The following is a 24,402-nucleotide window of genomic DNA, read 5'->3' on the forward strand; positions in this document are numbered from 1 at the left end:
TCAAACCTCAATTATTGGTTTTATTTCAGAAAATTCTGAGTAAAAAAGTGAAAACAGACTTTGTGAAAGTCTGTTTTCACTGTGAATTTACAGTGTGACAAAAAGAATAAATGAATGATTCAGTGGGTTCAATCATATGTTCTTCAATTAGAAAAATAAACCAAGGCAGCGTTTTAAACCGAGCACACATTGTATAAGAGAAATCCCAAAACGAATTTGCAGCATGTCAAAGAGTTTAATTTTCCAAAAACACAAGTGGTGCATAGTCCATATCTTGTCTTCCAAGTACACCCTTGAGGAAAGGGATAACTCTGAAGAGATTAATGTGAAAGTCTCTGGAGTTTGACGTTGATTCTTTAACACCACCGGCTGTGCACACTTTCTGGCTTCCCCAGCTGACCAATGCGACCTGTCAAAAAAACAAAACAAAAAAACAATTGGTTATTTAAAATATTGGTTATTTAAAAAAGAATGTACAAGGTAAAATGACATGAACTTATTTTCTTAGTGAATTTATTCCCTAAGGTTATACTTGGTTGTGATGTACAAAACAAAGTAGCTGATTTAGATTTCACTGATTTGCCCTCACATGTAAGATAGCCTTATGGAGCGGTCGTACACGACTTATCGCTTTACTGATTCTGCTTTCTGCTTGACCTTGACAATCACGGGGTTGAGTCCTGCAAATTGTCAACTCACCAATGTGCTACCACTCACACCACCAAACCAAGGAAATCTTTGCTCACTACCTGCTCTTCTTGCTAAAATTGCTGTTTGGATGTCTGCCTGTTCTGAGTAGGACTTTTGCACGGAATGTCAGCCAAATTTAAAATGTGTGTTTTTTCTGTTTGTAATGGCTGTGCAGCAGAACCGTTTGAGTGCAGTGGTTGCACCGTGTATATTGCAGCCTACCTGTATTGTGCGTTGTTGAAAGTTTTTATACACAGCACCTCCAGAGTCACCTGTACCAATGAATAGAAACACACAGAGATACAAAAAAACAGAAAACAAAGTCCGAGTCACTCATCTGCACCACTGTCACTGTATTGGAGTATAAAATTTGATATAAAATTAGGAACTTACCGGTACATGCAATATGATCTCTGAAAGGTTCCCGACCACCAGTGCATATGAAGTTATCCGTCACAGCATCTCTCAGTGTATCAGCCGTTATGCCCTCTACACCTACGGCATGTTTGATGCATTCATATCTCTACATCAAAGAGGTTTTAGGAGAAGAATAAGGAACCTGTGCTTACATACCCAAAGACACATGCACAACACAGCTCACAAGTGTAAAACTTACATTATCACCAAGCTTAGCATGGACATCTTTCAGGTCCACTACATTGCTTGTCCTTGTCAGGAAATTCAGTCTTTCGAGGTGATTTTTTAACAGAAGTCTCTCTGTAGATAACAGAGAGACAGAAGAATACAGGTGAGCCACTCTGCAACCCGTTCCATCAGTTTTTTCCTTTTTTTTTTTTTCAACAAAGCACACCTATTCACAGTGTATACCCAACAAAAGACAAAGCTTTCTGATGAAACAGAGGGAAAAGCTAAAAAGCAACAAAGAACCATCAGACAGGGAGCCAATGCACACCAGACACATAAGTAGTAGTTAGGGAAAAAAACAAAACAAGCAGAAGCACGAAGAAAAAGAATAATGGAAATGTGTAGCAAACATCCGCGTGTCAGTGAAAATTTGCAAAGTGAGTCCCTAAACACTGGATCACTTTGTCTGCTGCATCCTGCGAGCAGCCAAAGCAAATACAAGGAGCAAGAACCAGCAAACTCCTCTAAACGCTGGTCACGAGATACACATTTTTTTCCTTGTGGGGAACACAAGAAAAACAGTGGTTGGACACTGCGGCACAACTGTGTGTGATAAACGTGCGATCTTGCTACCTTTGCAATGGTTGCTTCTAAAACTGGACCAGGTCTGCAACCACTTGCAGTCCAGTTATCCACTTTTCCTCTTAGGGTTTTGCTTATTTCAGAAAGACAATGACAAAACTAATTGTACAAATATATAAGGACAGTGTGGCTCTGAGCTCAATAACTCACAGTCTGTTTAGGCAACATCACCCAGCTCTACATAAAATTCTATATCTTTTGTTGTTTTTACAGACTTGGCTCTATGATGAAGCTATACAGCATACATACAAAGTTATCACACCTTGTGACTCGCAGCTCTGGTCCACCAAATGTAGAGCAGCATTGGTCTCCCGGGTGCAAGGTATGCAAATGGGCCTGAAAAAATTTATTATTTCAAACATTCCAAACAATAAAAAGTGTTTTATCAATAATCAGTAAATCAGTACAGTACAAACAGAATAATTTGCATAGCCTAATTTCTTACCTCACGTTAGTGGATATGACAACATATTTCTCCAGTTGGATCAGAGCCACATCATAGTCATAAAACTCGTTAATGCCTTTATTCTTTTTGGCAGTAACATTGTAGAGTGGATGATAAAATAAAGTTTTTGCTTTTTTAACTGAAAAAAAAATCAGTTGTATTATTGTTAATATCATCAATCAAAAACATTAGACATATTTATCTATAGCAAATTTATAAAACAGGGTATCATGCTATCTTTAGATAAAGTTTTCATTACTTTTGTTATCTCCATCATCAATTTCAACAGTGACTTTTTCAGGCAAAAAACCAAACACGCAGTGAGCAGCAGTCAGGACGAACTCAGGCGTCACCAGAGAGCCCATACATTTCTTCGAGTGACCGTCAGCCTAAAATTTGAAATAAAAAACAATCATATACTTAGACTGCTGCATGCACTGAAGCAAGACACGCTTAATTTACATAATTAATCTACTATGTAAAACATCTGGTAGGGAGAACATAGCAATATGGTAGATGAATCTGATGTCTGTTCACCTAAAAATAAAAATTCATTAAATCTATGAGTTTTTGCAGGGGCGTAATTTCCAGGGGGGCTATGGGAATTTACTCAGATTTATTTATTCAATGAGACAGACCCCCCCCCCCCCCCCCCCCCTCCCCAATGTTCAGCACAAAGTTATGCCTATAAGTTTTTGGATGGTTCACTAGCAAACATGTAAGGATAGAGATTTATATATTCAGTCGCATTACTCTACTGGTTTAAATGAAACAGCGAAACTTTTCACCTGAGTAGAAATAAACACCATCCATGGATACATTTTCCTCTTCAGCTCATTGCGGTTATCCGTATACTCTTTGTGAAGTCCACAGAGACCCTTGACTTCATCTTCATCTGCATGAAAACAATAAATGAATGATATTTAAAAATAGAAAATCCAGTGTTGTTCATGTAGATAGCAGAAGACAAGGAATACATTTTTTTGTTATGTGTTTATCAATTAAATTTCTTTTGCAGCTTTCAGCACGGAAGAGAAGGGGCACTTAGCTTACCATTTAAAATAGTCAGGGAGATGGGGCGAGTAATCGCGGTAATCACTGAGGCAGGAAACAGCTGATCTTTTTGTTACAGGTAAAATGATAAAGGACGTGAGGCAGACAGGGACTGTGGCCTGCTGCACAGACAGGTTGCATAAGTATACAACATGGATGTAGCCTCCAGATTGGAAAAATTAATTTCAAAGTGCCAATTCAGAAGTGCTTTAAGCCTAAATTCTATCAGAGGGCCACCAGATTGGGGTAATTGTGGTGCTGTAGAAGTTTACAGGGGAAAAGGCTTTTTGTCTTGATCTCTGTAATTTATTATTGAAATATTAAGTATGTTTAAAAAGAACAAACAACAAAAAAAAACAATGCGTGTGCGAGTTCCCATTCAGACCTGCCCCTCCAGTCCCCAAAATCAACATCTTAGCTGCAAGATGCAAAAAGCCAGTGGTTGACATCGCGATAGTTACATTAATCATCTGGTTGTAGGTTGCTTATGTTCATGGACTCACATATGACTGCATGTAAAACTGCACGTAGCTTCTGTGAGGAAAAATTCCCCAGGCTTTGTATTTTCTAATGTGTTTGTTTGTAATTCAGTTTAATTTCTAAGTCCTTAAATCTGAAATAATTAAAGTTCAATTTCTGTTTACGTAGTGGGTTTGCTTTCATTTTAGTTTTTATGTTGTGGAGAGCATTTGTTAACTATAATAACTGTGCTTGCATATGTAAGCACAGTGAGCCCATTCCTAATGAGTTTATGCTCGCAGGTCCTCATTTTAAAGTCTTCTTGAATACAACATCATCTATATTTTGTAAAATACAGTCCACATTAACACTGCAGCTCAATGAGTGTGCAGTTTCACAGTAAGATGTTTTTTTCATGACTTATCATTATTTTCTTATTGAAGTTTTTAAAATTTCGTTTTCATCTGTTCTGTGAAGCACTTTGCAATTTTGTTCAATTCTAAATTGGTTTTTATAAATTATTATCATCAGTACTGCTGTTGTTAGTAGTAGTTGGTAGCAGCAGCAGTGAAGACTGAAGTTGAACAATGAACATTAGGCTGCATTCAGTTTGGATTTCAGTATCTCAAACCCTTTACATTACATTAAACTGCATTATACAGGTCCAGAGGGATACATGATCATATTTCTATCACGGCTACATCACTGGTGTCAGGCTAGATAAAGAGTAATCGCTCTGATCTCAGGTACTTTAGGAAACGAGAGAACCAAGCAGGCCTCCAGTTATGATCATTTGTCTCCCTTGTGTTTATTAGTGCTGGATGATGAATGCTGGAGTGAATGCAAACACACAAATACACACACAGCTGAACTACAAACAGATGGACGTTCATGCTTCACTTCAAACACAACTTACTGATCATTTCATCAAAAGTGTCTTGTAGTTTTTCTAAGTCCTTAACTCTGAAATAATGGGTTCCTCCAGTTCCTGCTGTGAGGGGCATTAGGTCATCATCAAAGATGTCATCTCCAATGGCAAAGATATAAATGTCTGTAGCAGAATGAAGCATAACATGTTTATTTATATACAATATATACAGAATGCTATTGAGCACGCTATGCATTAAAGCGAGCATCGAACAAGAAACTGTTGTGTATCAATAAAATGTTATTGTAAAGAAGGATCAAGTTGGAATGATTACACTGTATAAAAATAGAAACATGCACAAATTGGATGGAAAACTCACCAAGATAGTCGTCTCTGGATCCATCTGCCAGGTTCAAATACGCTGAGTTTTTTATTTTCGCTACAGTGGGTGCTGGTGAACCGCCCAAGTTATAAGCCCCTGTTGTGAAAAACAATGACAAAACCTTTTTTTTTTTTTTAAAAACAATATTTTTAGATATTATTAGAGCCAAAAAAAAAAAACAACCACATTGTGATAACAAGAAGTTAACGAGCATTTCTTATTGTTGACGGCAGAGTTAATCAAGAGGCTGGAAATACCATCTGTAAAAACGATGATGACGTGACGATGCTCCTTAAAATTCTCTCCAGCTCGAACCTTTATAAGAGCCATTTTCTCCAAGAATTTCTCAAAGACAAGGTTCAGATTTGTTCCCGTGTTTCTGTCTTTGAGCAGGAAGAAGCACAAAACGCACATTCCTTAACTTATTGTTAGAAACAAACTAACAGAGTACAATAGCAATACGTGCTTTACTCACCACCAATATCAAATTCTTCTAATTTAGTTTTGACATCTGATAGTTTGGCAGTGCCGTCCATAAAGTCAATAATGTCGACAATTTCATAGAGTTCAGAGGAGAAAAAGATGATTTCGTAGTTTGGGGTCACGGCAAAGGAGGCAATCTGTTGATACATAAAGGAAATCAGTTACATAAAGAGTTGATCTCATATGAACTTCTGTCACGCCATTGTGAACACGTGTAAACTTAATGCAACACCTCCTTACATTTCAGATTGCTTATGTTTGTTATTTTGTTTAGTAATTGGTCCATAAATCAGCAGCTAGCGTATCCTGTGCTGAACATTGACAACCAGCCAAAGGACTCATGCCAAGAAGCATCAGTCACGGTTATGAATTGTAATACATAATGAAATTTACTTCTAATGGGACGTTGTGGTGGCAGCCAGATTGGATGGGATTTAGTGTGTACGTTATGTGTACATCATGGAAGATGCGCTCCTTAAAGTGTGTCAGAGTAAAAAGCTTCACACTCACGTACGCCTGTGGGTCCATGTGCCACATTTAAAGGCAGAAATAAACCAGTGACACGTGAATAATTAAACTGCAGCCTGTCATTTTATCAAATATCTGATCGAATGTTCTAAAGACTCAGCGAATATGTTGCCAGCATCCTTCAACAGCAGCCTGTAGCTTCACCCTATGCACAGCGTTAGACCTCCAAACTGAGCCTGCAATTTGCAAAGCAATCCTAATATAACTCCAGTCCAAGCCCAATGTTGCTGACTGTTCGCAAAATCAGCACGCTATAGCACAAAAGGAGGTTTTGTAGCAGCATAAAAAACAAAAAGCTTCCAGTAAAATGTGCTTTCATATCATTTTGGAAAACTCTACTTTTGACTTTTTTTCTCAATTTTTGAAAGAAAAGCTGTTTGTTTCTCACCGTTGTGATGAGTTTCACCACAGCGTCTCTGGATTTATTGACATAATCTTCGCTGATGCTGTCAGAAATATCCACACCAATGTAGATGTTAAGTGTGCCATTTTTTGAAATCCTGATTTTTCTGCCCTCCTGTGTTTCCTCTGAATGACAAAAGATACTGTCAGCTTACACCTCACAAACAAAAGTCTGAATAAACACTGTCATTGTTAAATTATTATACAGATAGCAACTCTGTTACACTATATGTTTGCATATATTAGCACATTTTGTTGGGCTGAATTAACAACAAAGAAGCATGCATTATTATGCTATGATTAATTCTCTCATAACACCCCCAGTCATTGCCACAAGTAATTTTATTGTTATTTAAATATGCCTAAACAGCAAAACGCACCCATCACTTTATTAGATACACTTGTTCAACTGCTCATTAAAGCAAAAATCGAATCTAATGCAGATGTGGTCAAGACGACCCACTGAAGTTCAAACCGAGCATCAGACTGAAGAAAGGTGACTGAGTAGATCAGAAACTGCTGACCAACTGGGATTTTCTCGCACAACCATTTCTAGGATTTGCATAGAAAAAACTACATATCCAGTAGGGGTGCAACGATATTCGTATCGATATTGAACCGTTTGATACAGTGCTTTCGGTTCGGTACGCATATGTATGAACAATACAAAATTTGTAATTTATTTTATCAACTTTCCTTCTGACGATGCTGTCTGTGTTGAGCGCTCAGTGAATCTGCGTTCGACTACTCCGCCTAGGGTCGACAGTGCAGCCTAGGCGGAGTAGTCGAACGCAGATTCACTGAGCGCTCAACATAGACAGCATCGTCAGAAGGAAGAGCGCAGGGCAAGCTAGCGAGACAGAAGTTAAGCTCCCCTTGTAACATGGACCTCCCCCACCCTCATTCAGATCTGGCGTTTGGAATTATTTTGGTTTTCATGTGAGGTATGACCCTGAAGGTAAGTGAGTCATGGACTAAAGTAAAACAGTATGTTGGATGTGCCGTGCAATGCTCAATTACATGGGTGGGAACTAGTGTGTTAGCGCAGTTAGCTCGTTAACGTGTTGGCCGTCTAGCCCCATGCAGGGGGGGGGGGGATCGCGGTAGCTCGTTAACGGAGATTTGCCGTGTTGTGGCGTTAAGGTCATTTCAACGAGAGTAACCTGAAAGCACTAGTGGGAACACAACGAATATGACTGCACATTTACACCGACATCATCCTAGTGCAAAGACAAGTGGAAGCAGAAAAAAAAACAAGCAAGCATGCTACTAACTTTAGCCGAGTCATTTAGACAGCTGTTTAATATGCTGCTGAGAATATAGCCCAGAAGAAGCGGATAGTATAGCTTTTATTTTGGAAAGAGACATTTCTCTGTAATAAACTCTCTTTTCCAAAGATGAGTGATTCCTCAATCAGATACAGGGCTCGCAATATCGCTAGCCCAACGTCCCGGTGCTAGCGATTTTTTCAGTCGGGGTACCAAAATCTATCTCTGCCCTGCCCGTCGGGCTATTGTAGGAAGAAAAATATATGTCAATGCTTTTGCATTCTTTCGGAAATGTAGCTGGGTAATTATGTCATTGGCATCGGTGAGCCACTGTCAATATGTGACATATTGAAATCTCGTTTGAATTTGCGCTTGTTCTTTTGCTTTCACTTTGCAATCGCGCGAACTGTGTATAGAGAGCGACAGCACTGATCTGTGAGTGATGATAATTTGCGCACCAATTCCTCTGACATCGTCTTATTAATTGTTAGCTTACTATGCAAACATGAAACATGACAAGTGAAATCTCCCGCAGCTTAAACATGTGAGAGGTTGATCGCGCAGAGAATCGCTGAGCTTATGTGAGTGCGTGTGTAAAAGCAGCAGGATTTATATTTGACTACGATGACCTGGATGACTGAGAACCTTCACAGACAGATATATATTTTAGTTCTGCTGAGCCAAATAAGACAGGTCAGGGTGAAGAAGTGACAGCCAAAGAAAAGCTTACCACAAAACGGAGAAGTTATGACAAATCAGACTATAAGGCAAAAAGAAAGTGCAGCTTTATGGTTTCATGGACAAAAGAATTTCTGTGGCTGCAATATGACGAGCTAAATAACCAGGGCTGCACATAAGTGGTCCGCAGGTGCGCATTCGCTGTAAGAATAAAAAACACGCACAAGGGTTAGGGTTAAATTTAAAAACTGTACTTTTGAGTTAAAATATATATTTATAATTTTAATAAATGACAAATTAAAAAGGCATGAACATTTTTTATGTATCGAAAAAATATCGAACCGTGACACCAAAGTATCGAACTGAACCGAATCGTGAATTTTGTGTATCGTTGCACCCCTAATATCCAGGGGTCAGAGGTCATAGAATAAAAATGGCCTGTAAATGGCCTGTATTTGTATAGCGCTTTACTAGTCCCTGAGGACCCCAAAGCGCTTTACACATCCAGTCATCCACCCATTCACACACACACTGGTGATGGCAAGCTACATTGTAGCCACAGCTGCCCTGACATTGTAGCCACAGCTGCCCTGACATTGTAGCCACAGCTGCCCTGACATTGTAGCCACAGCCGCCTATGAATGGACAGACTTCTTTGAGCTGATAGGAAGCCAACAGTAACTCAGATAGCCACTTGTCACAACCAGAGGTGGCATAAGTATGCATATTTATACTTAAGTTGAAGTACAAATATTTGTGTTAAAAGTACTCTGGTAAAAGTTGAAGTACTGAATCAACTTCTTTACGCAAGTAAAAGTGAAAAACTAAAGCTTGAATCAGATATGTAAAATATGAGCAGAGAAAAAGTAGAATTTTTTTTAAAAAAGCTCTATTTTTTGTTACATGTGTGTTAGAGAGTGACTTTGCCTTCACACCTAAACTGGAAAATTTGTACAGCCAGGGGTGAAAGTGGGATTCAGTGGATGTGGTACCCTAAGATCCGTTGTACTGACTCAGCATGGGGAACAATAACCTCAGTATAATTTTTATTGTGAGTTGTAGATTTTCTTGGTGTACAAGCTGCGATCAGCTGACTTGCTGCTGTTCCTCTGATGTTTACTGCTCTTCGTGGATTTACAAAACTGAGTTCAATGAGATGTAAGCAGATGTTTCACAAACATTTATATTTCCAATATAAAGTTGATATAAAGGCCGGATTCAGGCAATGAATCTCAGCATCAAATTCAGCTTTGCTACTCTTGATGTAAACCTCTGGTTACAAAAAAAGTATGCAGGAGAGCATCTCTGAATGCCTGACACATCAACAGAAGACCACTCTGGCTGTCACTGCTGTCAGCTAAGAGCAGGAGTGCGAGACTACAATTCATACAGGCTCACAAAAAATGGACAACAGAAGATTTGAAAAAATTTGCCCGGTTCGATGAGTCTTGATTTCTGCTGCAACATTCGGATTATAGTGCAAAGACATTCATGATGTGTAAACAACTCCATGAAAGCATGAGCAATTCACCCTGCTGGTGGTTGTGCAATGATGTGGGATGGTTTTCTTGACAAATTATGGGCCAAACAGAACACATTTTAATGCCACTGCCTAAGTATTGTTGTTTACCATGTCTGCTGCTTTGCAATTGATTGATTGATTGAATCTTTATTTTGAACATGTTGAAAAAGTATAAAAAAAAAAAATAGAATTAAAAGAGACAAATGAACAAAGCAAACAAAAGGAAAACGAGCAACCACAACTCCAAATAACGTCCATGTTCAAAAAGGAGCAGGAAGAAGCATAAGCTTATTTAATCCCACCCCTTTTCCACTATCTAGTATCAATAGACTACAGAAATACCTCCTTGTAATTACATTATATGTTATGTGTAATTTTTTTTTTTTTTAATATATACACATATATGTTTCTATCTATCCATACCTACGTATATACACACATACGCACATATACACATTTTCAATAACCCCATTAACACCTGAAGGATACACAACCTACAATTTTATATATATTTAATATATATATATATATATATATATATATATATATATATACACATACATATATACCCATACCAACAAACCCGTGCATGCGCACACACATGAAAATATTAGACAAGAACACCCTATCAAATCTCTACCTTTTCCCTGTACCCTGTAAAAACCATATCCTTAAACCGCTTTTTAAACTGCGCCATGCTTGGACATTGCTTCATATCTTTACTTAGTCTGTTCCACAGCTTCACTCCACACACAGAGATGCAAAAACTTTTTAATGTTGTACGGATACGAGGATGTTTTAAATTTAATTCCCCCCTCAAATTGTATCCCCGTTCCCTTTTAGAAAACATTTTTAGAATATTGGCAATCACAGCGTACCCATCTTCTGATGGCTGCTCCCAGCAGGAAACCCACCATGTCTCAAAGCCCAAATCATCTCAAACTGGTTTCTCAAAGACTTCAGTAAATTAACTCAAATGGTCTCCAGTCACCAGCTATCAACCCAACAAAGGATATTTGGGATGTGGGGATGATTCACATCTGAAGCCAACAGATATGCATTTTGCTGTCATGTGAATATAGACCAAATTCTCTGCTGAACGTTTTTCAAGATATCCTGTACCTGGGCTCCAGAATGGTACTAGCAAGATGTAGCTAATATAGTGTCCAGTGAGAGTATGTAGTTGTTGATCAATAACTTACCTGTGGACTCTAAAGTGGTCAGGCTCTCTTTAATTGAATTGCCAAATGCCTTTGAAACCTCCAGTGGTGTGTCGAAGGTGTGTTTATCTGCAAGAAATACGTATGTGATATATAACAATTATACTAAAGAAAGACTTTATAACAAGGTGACTCTCAGGAGTTTCAGGAAACATTTATAGATAAGAAGCTGGTGAGGGATCATATTGTCACTGGACACGTGATATTTAGATGGTCAGCACACATCTGCAGATCCTATTTGCTTAACCAGTGACTAAGTCACAGCAGGACGTGATCCCACACTGGCTTCCCACCATTAAGGCCTCCAAAGGAAAACAGTATATATCATACAACCAGAACATTTAAAAGAGCAAAGAGTGGCTAAGATGATGGCACAGAGTGTAAACAGTATGTGTTTGTGTCATTCTTACAGTAGCATGCTGGCTCAATGCCAGTCCACTCGCTGGTCTGCTGACACACTCGTTCACTGGAGCCCACCAAAAACAGGTTTCCATTGCAGGTGTATCTCACCGTGTCATCAATTCCAAAAATATTCCCCACTCTTGAGGCACCAGGTGGGATACCAGGATTAGGACAATGATCCCCAGCTTTGGTAAGAAAAAAACCCAATGTCAAAAACACAATGGAAGGCCTGAATGCAAGCACCTACTCAAGAAAAGACCGTTGTGGGGCTACAACAAAAACCTTACATTCATCATACTGTGTGTTTTAACAGCTGTCAAATCTAAAGGTATAAAATGTCAATTTCAGTCTGTCTAAATATACATAATAAATTGTATTTTTTTAAATACGAGAATGAAATCTAGAAAGCTGGAACAGCAATGATCAAGTTTTAATCATTGCTGTTTGGGACTCACAGTCACGCCTGCAGATTGGAGTGGAGCCGCTCCACTTCCCATTCTTTAAGCACGCGCGTGTGACTGAGCCTTGCATTGTGTATCCAGAGTAGCACTCATACGTGGTCTCGTTGTCCACATAGTACTTGTCCTGAGGGGGGGAGACACTTCCGTACTCTAGCACATTGGGGTCTGGGCATTCAATCACTGTGAAACAAAACAAAAGGACCCTCAGTTAATATGTTGTTATCAGGCAGTGTGAGGCAAGGGAGAAACATCTTTGCCACTCACGCCTGCATCTCTGAGCTGGAGATCTTTTGGGTTTTGGTCTCCAGGAGTTATTAGCCTGACATAAGCGGGTTATTGCTGGGTATGGATAGTAGCCCTCAGGACAGTGGTATACCAACATGCTGCCTCTCTCCAGGTTGTTACTCAGTGTGTAATTCCCTCCTTGCATTTGCAAATTACTCTCAGGGCAAGCACATCGAACACCAGCTCCTGAAAAAAAAAGTCCACAGTTCTCAGAGGCTACAATTTAAGTATATCATACACTTACATACGTACCACTACACAATTACTAAAGTAGTGTAAAATTGAAAACTTGCCTTTTTTAAAGTGCACAGTATGCAATGAATAAACATTCTTTTATTAAAATCATCATTTTATTATTTTATTAAAATCTTATCATCACGAACGGTTTATACATTGTTTTACTTACCTTTGCGAAGTATTGTTTGTATTACAAGAATTTAAATTGTTATGTTTTAATGTGTAAAAATGCAAAAGTCTGATATTTTATATTTAACACAACATTATTTCTTTATTTCCATAAATAGATGATGAACAACATTTAGAACAGACTTACATTTTCCGAAAAAAAAATCTTTAAAATTCACTATAATCACATTTGATGATGTTGCTACTTGATAATGATTTTATTTATTTAATTCTTGGCAATATAACTACCTCAAATTAAGAACAAAACATAGTTTTAAGAACATAAAACTATTGTACCTTAAGAAAAATAAGCATAGAAGTCTCTAAAACCTGATGGATAGAAGGACGTTTGTGTAATATTCAGTTATATATTAGTTAATAAATAAATATATTTGAAAATTGATCAGTTTTTATATCTGTGTTATGAATACTAAACCTTATACAATGCATAAACCTAAATAAACAACAAAAACATTATTGGAAACTCAAAACTGTATATAATTTTTTATCTAAAATAAAAGTATCTTACCCATCCAAAGTGCACATAAAAGCGCTGCAAGCCGACTCCAGTGGATAGAAAATCCCATCTTGAAGCTTAAACTGGGGGACAGTTTAAAAATGAGAGTATATTGCAGAAGTGGCCGATTTATTTCGGAATAGAGAGTGATGTTTAAACTGGGAGTGGACAAAGACCATCCTGGTACTTATTAACTTTATGACCCGTAAAAGAGGATCAATACATGTTTATCACAGAAAACACTCAAACAATTTCTACATTTACATAAATCCTTCTCAACTGATAACTTATTTAGAATTACGCAAAGATCTCTTATCTAATATATTACTTACAATGTGAGCTGGGACGCTATTTACAGTAGTTATTATTTGTAAACTTCGCTTTACTTTTATTACGTGCTGAGCATCTCAATTAAATACATAAATAAATACAACCAGTAGCAAAACATTTACCAAACTGATTAGGTTCATTAGTAAAAAGATTTGCCATACAAAGAGTCTCTGTATCTTTCAGCAATAAGAATGAAGATCACTTCATCACTTTGTGAAAGACTACGTGGAAAACTGACAAATTCAGAGTACACAAGGCACGAGGCCAAGAACTGATCCCGAATGCCCCCAATCTCTGGATCTCCAGCTGGTCCTCCATTAAAGACACACTTGACACTTTACTAGGAATATTTTGCTGTCTTTTTTCTTGATATCTTTTTTTCTGGGAAGACTTTGCTCATGTTATGAAAAAGATGCCAAACTATGTGATGTTGTGTTATAACACCTGGTTGGTGCAGTAAGAAGTGACAAACAGAAAGCAGCTGAGCAGCTGAACCGCTGTATTAAGCAATTATCTTTCACTTAAAACAAAAGGTGAAGCACTACAGTAACAAAAGTGCTCTTGACTCAGATTTTTGATTTTTTGATTAACTGTTTTCATTTATTCAATTGTTTATATATGAAATAGTTAAATGCATCAACTACAAATGTGGGTTGCATGGTTTGTGTTGTGTGTCCTGACCTTAACTAAGTTTTTTTGGATCCAGGATTTCCCGTTATGTGTACACATGCTGTCACATGTTACACGAAAAACAAAGTCATTGTGAAATCAAGACAAAGTACAAACATTCACTTCATCATTTCCCAAAAGCACCAGGCTTGCTTGTTGACACATTGATTCAAGTATTGATTAAACACTCCGTCGTGCCTCAAGCTCTCTCTGGCTTTGAGTTTGTTTTCTGAAAAACATTTAAGAGATTATGTTTTGAAAATGTGATTTTTTTGGTCTTCTTTTTAATTTACATGCCACACAGACTAACTGGGCAGTTTTACAGTGTGAATACTGGACACATCAGTTCCTCCAGTAACAAAACTCCACTATTATTTTCCCTTTAGTGCCCTCAATTTGAAAAGCCTTAGTTCTGTAAGGGCCTTCTGAAATGACAGTATCTGCAGGAGCTTCCAGCTGAAGCTTCACACTTCCAGACACCTGAAAGTGGTTTAAATAAAAGCTTTGTAACATCCATTAACTAGAAAATGTTTTCTCACATGGCAAGAAAGGCTTTTTGAACATTCATTTGCATGAAACTCACAGCTGCATTGCATTTCCCTTATTTTTGACCCATGTGTATTGTAGCACTTTTTGTTACTAAAATTGGATCTTGTGGATTCCACATGCAGCTAGCATGTTATTGTAAATGTCATAATCTGTATTTCTTACAGTTTTTTACACTGCACAATGAGTCACATTAGATTATTAACATGTAATTACATTAAGTGAGTGTATAAATATTGGTAAATATATTGTAGAAGGGAATAGATATTAGGACATCATTTTTAATGTCAGGGTAGTGGTAGAGTTTGGTGTCATTCTTTCTGTGTTGGTGCTGACCTGAGTTAGGGCGACTCTAAATGAGGATGGGTGGATGGGTGGGTTTTTGTTTTCTTCTCATGTTATTGTTTGTTTTCTATCTTTTATTATACTTCTTAAAACAGCAAAGTGCCAATTATTACTGTGAAACACCTGCATCAGTAATTTCAAAGAAAGATTTAAAATGTTTTTCAGCTCTTTACAAGCCCAATTCAAAAAGAATTGGGAAGCTGTCCAAAGCGCTGAAGACAGAATGCAATGACTGGCATATCTCATAAACCCAAATCTTATTTACATAGAAAATAAAAAAACATGCCACATGTTTAACTTTATAGGCTCCAACCCCGTGAGACCCTAATAAGGATAAACGGAAGAGAATGGATGGATGTTTAACCCTTTCATGCCTAGTGTATCGTATTTAATACATGCAGTTTTTTGTGAATTTTTGAGACTTCTACATCATCAGTGTGATTTGTTACCCGTTTTAAAGTATAAATAAATTTTGCAATGCTTTTTAAAGCATTTTTTAAAGGCCAGATGTAGCAAATATGACGCAAATTACAACTACTATAAGGGGGGAAATATCTAAATAACTTTATAAACAAATCTTTCAGCTGGTTCAATAAACTCTCCATTTAAAAATTTTGTGGCAATTATTCAGGCTTTAAATAATGTTGAATAATGAATTGTAAATCTGGCATGTTTAATTCGAATAAGACTTGGATAACAGTAGGTGAACAGTAGGTGGCAGCAATATGTGTCTGACCGGCTAAACTCAAAGAAGAAGAAAAAGAAGAGAGGCGTAGAAGAAGACAAGGCGGAAATGCGGAAGTTATCGCCAATGAGACAACAACGCGCCAAATTTGTGAAAAATCTTTAGAAGTCAGTGCAGCAGGTTGAAGACGTACGTCTGAGCTTTAAGGATAGCTACATGTGGCAGTCGCTGCTGTGTGAAAAGGCTGAGCAGGTAGGTTATTCTTTCATATTTTCGTATTTTAGTTTTCTTAGCGGTTTTCTTTTGAGCATCATGACATTTGACAGAACTCTGTCAAAGTGCTGTCAAAGTTAACAGTTTTGCAAACCGGTAAAGGCTTAACAGACACTTGTTAGAAGAAATAGGACCCATGTTGTGAAAATAACGAATACATAAGTAAATATTAGAAAGCGAAAGTGATGAATGCGTGTGTTTCTGTCTCTAGCATGGCGGTGCCTTTTGTGCAGGACTGGGACGTTGTTCAGACTCTGGGAGAAGGAGCCTACGGAGAGTATGAAAGATTCCTTATCATTGTTTTATCATTAGCTTATCGCCTTTAATAGCTGTCCTCTTCTAGCCATCGGACAAGGATTTTTTTTTCTTGTTTCATGGGATCATGACAGGCATGTATATGCACTAGAAATGTTCATCTGATAATCCAAAAACATCACTCACAGGAGACACCTGACTCCATCGCAGTCACAGTTAGCTTTGAAAAAAAGGTAGATGAACCAGGTATCAAAATGTAGGTAAAAATGAGACCTTACATATGCGAAAACATGTTTAATGTAGTGTTATGAGACTTGAAAGTTTAACCATTTTTACAATAACAATTCCATGTTTTTTGCAATGGAATTGTTAGAAAACAAATCAAACAGTCAGGGTAGCAATGACTGCTTCTATCATTCTTAAATTATGGCATTATGCCACCATTAAATGAGGTGTCCAGAGATACAAATGCTCAAAGTTTGTTATAGAAGAAAACTACTGCACAAAAAGAACCTTTTAACTTTAGATTGACTCTTTGAGTGGGTTTAAAATGATCTTAAATATTTCTGTTTGTTTGTTTTTGTTTTTCTGATGTATGATGATTGCAGGTATTTAATCAACTGAATCAGAAAGACCTGCAGCTGTGAATGACATCACTAATATCAATCATGCTTTTCTTGTTTTCTAGAGGTCAAAGTCAAGTTAACTTATATAGCACATTTTCAACATTGCATGCTGCACAAAGTACTTAAGAATCTAAAATGCAACAAAAATAAATAAAATGCACAACAGTGATGTAGTAACATATAGAAGGGGAAAAAAATAAATAAAATATAAACAACTAAAACAGACGGACTTTGACACCTGACCTTCTGATTTTATTGAAAAGTTTAACAAAGTTTAAATTACTTGAAAATTATATCTAGAAACACTTTAGGAAGACTTTAGCTCTTTGTACATCCTGTTTCCATTCAGACTTCCTCTCACTTCTCTTCACCTCTGTGTTCTCTTTTCTCTTTATGATCTAACCGGTTTGTCCTCTTTGTGTTCTTGGTCTCAGAGTGAGGCTCCTGGTGAACAGACAGACTGAAGAGGCGGTAGCAGTGAAGGTCATCGATACCTCGCAGGCAAAAGAGTGTGCTGAAAATGTCAAGAAGGAGGTCTGCATCCACAAGGTACATCCATCACTTTCACCTGCACAGTTAGTATGAATGAAAGCAGCGGCTCACCAGTGGTGTGTTGTAAAACAAGTCCAGCTGTTCTTAAATCCATATATTAATACAGTAAACAGCTGCATGAAAGAAATTGTTAATTAACTGAATCACAGCTTTGTATGCTCTCATTTCCCTTTTCCTTGCATCAGTTACTGACTGTGAGGATTAGATAAAAACTGTTACTGTTGTGAAAACCAACTCTAGCCTCAGCTGATCTGGGGACGTTGGTAGCCCTCAGCTCGAGGGTGTCATTTGTTGGGAAAAGTTTGTTAAAGCTAATGCTATTCCAGGCAAACTGAAAGCAAACATGCAGATAAGAATACAGATGTACAGATGTGTCTGCTTGTTTTGGCTCACCTAAAATGATGTGACATGATGACAGAAGATCCAAAAACCAGCTGAACAGACACCGAAGAGGCAAACTGAAAGCAAACATGTATGAAGTCGTACTTCATACTAAAGTAAAATATAAAGAAATGGCATTTGTTATTAATGTTGGTTAGATTCATAAAGATAAACTGGCTGAGACTGACCAGTTTGTTCCTCTGGTTTACAGGTACAAACTGATTGTAAGCAATTTAACACAGACTGAAGTTGTTTTTATTTTATTTTTAATTGTTTTAGATTTGTAGAATTAATTAAAAACGTTAAGCTCTTAGCTAGGTAGAATGATAGCTGAGAGCACTGTTTTGAGGATCTTTGTGTGTGCACTTAACTCATAGATGCTCAAACACACCAACATTGTACGCTTCTTTGGCCATCGGAAGGAAGGACCAACTGTGTACCTCTTCCTGGAGTACTGCACCGGGGGAGAGCTGTTTGATCGAATCGGTGAGCCGTAAACTGTCATACAAGAAAAACCTTTTGTTTGCTGATTTATTCTTCCAACTGTAGCTTTCCTGACTCGGATATGATTAGCATGAATACATGAATTCAACTTAGCTGAAATGCGTCTGGAGTTTTCAGTAATCATTCTTTGCAAGTATTTGATTTCAGGCTTACTCTTTCTTCTTTTACGCTCTCTTTAGAGCCCGATGTAGGGATGGCTGAAAAGGATGCTCATAGATTTTTCCAGCAGCTAATAGCAGCTGTGGTGAGTGAAGAACATCTTTGTGTTTATGTGACTTCCTGCATATTTTCCTGCTGTTGTTCTCTTTTTTAAGTTTTTTTATTTTTATTTGACCTTTTCTAGGAGTACCTCCATGATTTTGGCATCACACATAGAGACATAAAGCCAGAGAACATTTTGCTGGATGACAAAGGTGAGGAAATGCAATCTTTATTGAGGGATTCTCTTTTTAGGATTCTCTTTTATTTCTTATAACCACCGCCCTCTAGGGTTGATTTTTTATTTTATTTTTTTACCTTCAGATAACCTGAAGCTGACAGATTTTGGCCTGGCGACCATGTTTCGCTTTAAAGGCCGAGAGCGCCGTCTGAATCGATTGTGTGGGACTCTTCCCTACGTGGCTCCGGAGCTTCTGAGCCAAACAGAGTACAGAGCTCAGCCTGCAGATATCTGGGCTTGTGGCATAGTTCTCACTGCCATGCTGGCTGGTGGTAAGATCCAAAATTTGAAGATCATACACACATCTGTAGTCCAATACCATATGACAGCAATGGCAATGAGAAGTTGATGATATCACAAAGCTGTTAGGTTAGCAGGGCCAGTGTCAAAGCTGCAAGTGGTTGTTGTGCTTGTGTGAATTTGCATTGAATTACTAATTTTACTAAATTAAATAGCTGATTTTTCATCATTTTTACTGTCTTGTAACTTGCTGTCATATTTCTGCCTGATGTCAGACAGGACCATCCTCAGTTTTCGTCTCCATCTTCAGTCTGACATTGTCTGAACTTTACAGTCGAGCAGATTCAGTTTTCAATCTTTACAGCCTGACCTGTTTACCTGAATATCATCTTATTTTAAGTCAACAGTGAAGTACAAACAAGCTAGGAGATCACATGGTAATAGAAATAAAAGAAGAAATACTTTATTTATCTCTTATATATGAAATTCTTTGGTTATAGCGGTTAGAATTTTTATAATAGAAGTATAAACAGTTAGTGTATATATTAAAAAAAACAACAACAAAACATTAAAGCCCTTAATCCGTTTCGTTTGACAGATTTCCTGACTGTGCCCTTCTGGTGATGTTGAGAGAATGTACAGGTCCACATGGTTCTCACTGTTGTACACGGTGCCATTTAAGTTCTTTCACTCTGTCCATAAAAATCTAAACGCTTACTGGATTTAAGTTTGGCCTCTGTTCAGCAGTTTTTGACTTTTTTTTTTCTTCTTTTTTTTTTTAAGTTCCATCAAAGCTCTGACCCGTCTCTGATTTCACCATGAATGTCAAACTTGTTTAAAGATTAACTTCTATGTTTAACTGCCCCAACCTCCACATTGCAAATCAGCACTGCTACTGAGGTTGGCTACAATCCAGTGATCAACTAGATGCTTACACACACACACACACACACACACACACACACACACACACACACTCTCTCTCTGTCTCTCTGACAAGGAGTTGTGCGCTAGAAAAGTTGTTTACCCCAGGAGGGTGAAACTTTTAGTCCAGAGTGCTGGTACGGAGTTGACACACAGTGTATTGAAAACATGTTTTGTTTTTTGTTTTTGTTGTTGAACATGACAAACATTGAGGCAAAAATTCAAGTTGCCTTTTACAACCAGTGGAAGAGACTGAGATGCTTGAGTTTTGCTCTGTGAGAGGGAACATTACTTTAGCAGTGACACCCAGCAGGAGGGACGTGAAGGGGAAAATGACTAAATTAAAAAGTAAAGTATTTCTAAGGTGAAAGCTGTGTATGTTTTCTTAAACTTTGTCACTACATGTCTGTTATCCGCTGCTTATTTTTTGCCCCATCGCTGCGGAAATCAGTCAGGTCGATGGACGCTGGCAAGTTACAGTTTTATAGATATATTTATATCACATACAGATATAGATATCTGTGTTTATACGCTTAAGAATTGGTTGTAAACTTAACCAAATTATAGACTCAAGGTGATCTATTAGTTATCTTGAAATACAGTCACATCACTGTAATGGTAAAAAAAAGAGATTGAGGTCTGTTTAAAAATTCAGTTTATTTATTGTATACAGTTCTGAAAGATCAGACAGCATGTCTTACATCATTAGAAAAAATGCAAACGCTACTTCTCTGAGGTTGTGCATCATTGAAGTCCATGCAGTTAATGTGAGGAAACCTTTTTGTTGTTTCCTTGTTAGAGTTGCCGTGGGACCAGCCAACTGAGAGCTGTCAGGAGTACGCAGACTGGCTTCAGAAGAAAACATATCTACCTCCTTGGAAAAAAATACAACCACTGCCTCTTAGTGAGTCGCACGCTATTGTAAGTTTAGTTACTGCATGTTTTACATGTTGTTCTTTGGTTCATGTGTAACTTTTTTTAAATTCAGGTTTGTTATCCAAATTGCTGCTGGCCAGTCCAGATGCACGCATTTCCATCACAGACATCCAGAAAGACCGCTGGTTTACTGAAGGCAAGTCCCAGCAACAGGTTTAGTTTAGCTTCAGTGTTCACTGTACTCATAATGGTCTTTCTGTCTCTGTAGGAGTGAAGCAGCCAACAAGTTCTCTGCACTCAGGAGGGAACAACAGTCTTCGATCTGATGGGTCACTCATATCTCGGGCCAACAGGTCAGAACTTTGCGCTTTTCTAATTTTAGCTCAATTTCTTTTTGTGTCTGATAATCTTAAGAATGTCTTTCTCTTTCTGTAGTGATGACAGGATGCAGTTTTCAAGCTCTCAGCCTGACTTTGCAGCCGGTGGCTGGGAAGCCATGTTGTTAATTAGTCAAAATGACGGTCAAGTCAGCTTCTCCCAGCCGACCAAACCTGAGCACATGTTACTGGGTAGTCAGTTACTAGCTACACCAGGAGCCAGTCAGGTAATTCACATACTCAGTGCTGGATTGGTTTCACTACGTAAATGTTTATATGTGTATTTATTCTCACACACAAAGATGCAGATTATTCTTTTTTTTTTTTAACCTTTCACCAAAGTTTCTTTTGATTTAAAGGCATCTGAATATCAACAAAACTCTGATGCATTATTGCTGTGAGCTTTTTAACATGTCCTCATTTCTTCTTTCTGTGCACAGTCGCCGTGGCAGAGGTTAGTGCGGAGAATGACGCGTTTCTTCACTACTGTCAGTGCTGATGCCTCCTTAACTGCCCTGAAAGACATCTGTGAAGGCCTGGCACTTGGCTTCAAACTCACTAGCACCAAACAGGTATATCTATACTCAAATATACAAGATTTTTACATTTCCTGATAACACAGCCTTTTCTTCTGCGTCTCATCATAACATACTTTTATTTTTTATAACACACATTTTAGGTGACCGTGAGCACGCTTGACAAACGCAATAATAAGCTCATCTTTAAAATTCATTTGTTGGATATGAATCAGAGAGTGCTGCTGGACTTCAGACTGTCTAAGGTAGGTTTTATCATTTAAAAGATGAATTGTATATTATTTCTAACACGATTTATCCCCTGCCTTCTGCACGTTCTGACATCTTAACCACTCAAGCTTGCAGTCCATGCAGTCGTGTGAAAAATGAAGTTCAGATTCAGTAGCTACATCAGTGTCTCACATCATTGTGGAGGAATTTTGGCCCACTCTTCTTTACAGTACTGCTTCACTTTATTGAGGTTTGTTTATGCACAGTTCTCTTAAGGTCCCACTACAGCTATTCAGTCACGTTGAGGTCTGGACTTTGAGTGGAGCATTGCAAAACCTCTGTGGTAAATGCACTGCTGTGCTTGGGATCATTGTCCTGTTGCATGACCCAGTTTTGGCTAAGCTTAAGCTGTTGGCCAGATGGCCTCAGATCTGCCTCTAGAATACTTTGGTATACACAGAAACCTCAGTGACCGCAAAGTGCCCGGGTCCTGTGGCTGCAGAACAAGCCTGAATCTTTACACCGCCACCACTGTGCTTGACACATGGTCCTGTGTATTATAGTTAAACATATTTACCTTCGTCTCATCTGTCCAAAGAATTCTTCCAGAAGTCTTGTGGTGTGTTTAGATGCGACTTTGAAAACCTGCCTGTTCTTTTTTCTTTCTTTTTTTTACTTGTTCAGTCTTTTTCAACTAGAACTTTTTGAAATGATTGTTTAACATTTAGCATGCAAACTGAGTCCTGTAGAGTCTGAGATGTAGCTCTTGGGCTTTGGCACTTGCAGTAAGGATGTAGTTTGTGTTTTGCAGGACTGCATGGAGTCCTTTTGAAAGCTTTCTATTTCATATGACTTTACAACAAACATTGTGACTTGTGCTTTTGAACTTGGACAATGGAAGAAATGAAGATCATTTTCAGTCTTTTCCCCAGACTGGTGGAAAGTTGGTTTCAGCTGTCTGTAAATAAGGATTTTTCAAACTGGCTGAACCAATAAACTCACTTGAAAACCTCTACATGGATAAGCAGGGCAAATCACTCTTATTTGGCCTTACACAAAAATCCATCAATAAGCTTCAACGTGTCCAGAACTCTGCTCCCCGTATTATTACTAGGACTCCCTCTACCCACCACATCACCCCTATCCTGAAGCAGCTTCACTGACTCCCGGTTAAACTTCGCATTAATTTTAAAATACTCCTTTATACATTTAAGGCTATTCATTCTCTCTCCCCACCATACCGTTCTGGTTTGGTACAGATCTCCATCACATCCCAGTGCCTCAGATCCTCCTCTTTTTCTTTCTGTTCCATCCTTTCGTCTTATCACAATAAGGAGCAGGGCTTTTAGTCGCTCTGCCCCTCGACTTTGGAATTGCCTACCCTCTGACCTCGAAAACATCACTATTCCCTTTTTTTAAGTCAACCCTCAAAACCCGCCTGTTTAAGATAGCCTACTCTGTATAACTTCCCATGCTCTTAAACTTGTACAGTGTCCTTGGGTGAGTGGAGTGGAACTTGTTAGTGTATATTACCCCTAATATTCATCCATATGTGTCTGTAAAACAATATTGTTTTTAATGATACCCGTAGGTAAACAGATGTAAGCATATAGGGCTTAGATTGTACTTTATTGAGCCCCGTGGGGAAATTGCTCTCTGCATTTAACCCATTCACTTAGCCTATATTGTAGCCTATATTCATGTAAAATATCTGTAAAACTTAACTCTATCTATATAGATGTATGCATGCAGTCATCCTTATAGGTCAGTTGGTTTCACTCATGTTTGTTTAAAACGGGTTTACTGAAAGACAAACTGTAGCAGAATTGATACAGAGAAACCCACTGGTCTGAGTCACCTAATGAACAGGTCTAAGAGTACAATGTCCTCAGTGTATGAGTGCACTTTCATCTAATCAAGATGGGTGTGTGTGTGTGTGTGTGTGTGTGTGTGTGTTTGTTTCCAGGGTGATGGTTTGGAGTTCAAGCGTCTCTTTGTGAAGATCAAACACAAGCTCGGTGACATAATCAGCACTCAAAAGATTTTGGTCCCCATCTAGTGAGCAGATCTTCACACTAATGCTCTCTACCATGGACTGTAGAGAGGCAAACCTGTGTATATATTTACTTGTTTTGTTGATGTTTTTCATGTATTCTGCTGTTGAGTGAGTATGAGTATGTCTACATTGTCGTTTGTGTTTCTGCTATTAAAGACTGATGTGTTCTGATTATGTTTAAACAGTCCAAAGTCTTGAATAAATTATTAAAAGACCAAAGTTGTGCGCAGAGTATTTTGATAAATTCACACTGTAGCTTTGCTGTTATCCATGAAAATCAAGT

The 24,402-nt window shown here is 38.1% G+C and overlaps 2 protein-coding genes across 3 annotated transcripts; one reads left to right on the top strand and one right to left on the bottom strand.

Moving 5' to 3' along the window:
- LOC113030597 (complement factor B-like) lies at positions 1 to 13,464 on the bottom strand. Of its 2 annotated transcripts, XM_026182194.2 has the most exons (18): positions 13,308 to 13,464; positions 12,353 to 12,559; positions 12,083 to 12,268; positions 11,636 to 11,812; positions 11,208 to 11,294; positions 6,524 to 6,663; positions 5,600 to 5,744; positions 5,382 to 5,507; positions 5,122 to 5,220; positions 4,791 to 4,925; positions 3,151 to 3,257; positions 2,622 to 2,751; positions 2,363 to 2,501; positions 2,180 to 2,253; positions 1,307 to 1,407; positions 1,084 to 1,213; positions 913 to 962; positions 1 to 409 (listed from the first exon to the last, which is right to left on the bottom strand). In XM_026182194.2, exons 1-18 carry the CDS (start codon positions 13,363 to 13,365, stop codon positions 236 to 238), a joined length of 2,265 nt encoding a protein of 754 aa, XP_026037979.2. In that variant the 5' UTR covers positions 13,366 to 13,464; the 3' UTR covers positions 1 to 235. The 2 variants fall into 2 exon arrangements, 1 of the variants encoding a protein (XP_026037979.2); XR_013911710.1 differs by lacking the exon at positions 1,307 to 1,407.
- A 2,482-nt stretch (positions 13,465 to 15,946) lies between these two features.
- chek1 (checkpoint kinase 1) lies at positions 15,947 to 24,338 on the top strand. Its single transcript, XM_026183050.2, has 14 exons — positions 15,947 to 16,122; positions 16,355 to 16,420; positions 17,459 to 17,573; positions 18,335 to 18,443; positions 18,641 to 18,705; positions 18,805 to 18,874; positions 18,984 to 19,172; positions 20,864 to 20,968; positions 21,053 to 21,136; positions 21,209 to 21,293; positions 21,376 to 21,544; positions 21,758 to 21,889; positions 21,997 to 22,098; positions 24,030 to 24,338. The coding sequence occupies exons 2-14, from the start codon at positions 16,356 to 16,358 to the stop codon at positions 24,120 to 24,122; spliced, it is 1,383 nt and encodes a 460-aa protein (XP_026038835.2). The 5' UTR covers positions 15,947 to 16,122; position 16,355; the 3' UTR covers positions 24,123 to 24,338.
- Positions 24,339 to 24,402: the final 64 nt, after the last annotated feature.

Source organism: Astatotilapia calliptera, chromosome 10 (assembly GCF_964374335.1).
Source record: "Astatotilapia calliptera chromosome 10, fAstCal68.1, whole genome shotgun sequence".
Lineage (NCBI taxonomy): Eukaryota > Metazoa > Chordata > Actinopteri > Cichliformes > Cichlidae > Astatotilapia > Astatotilapia calliptera.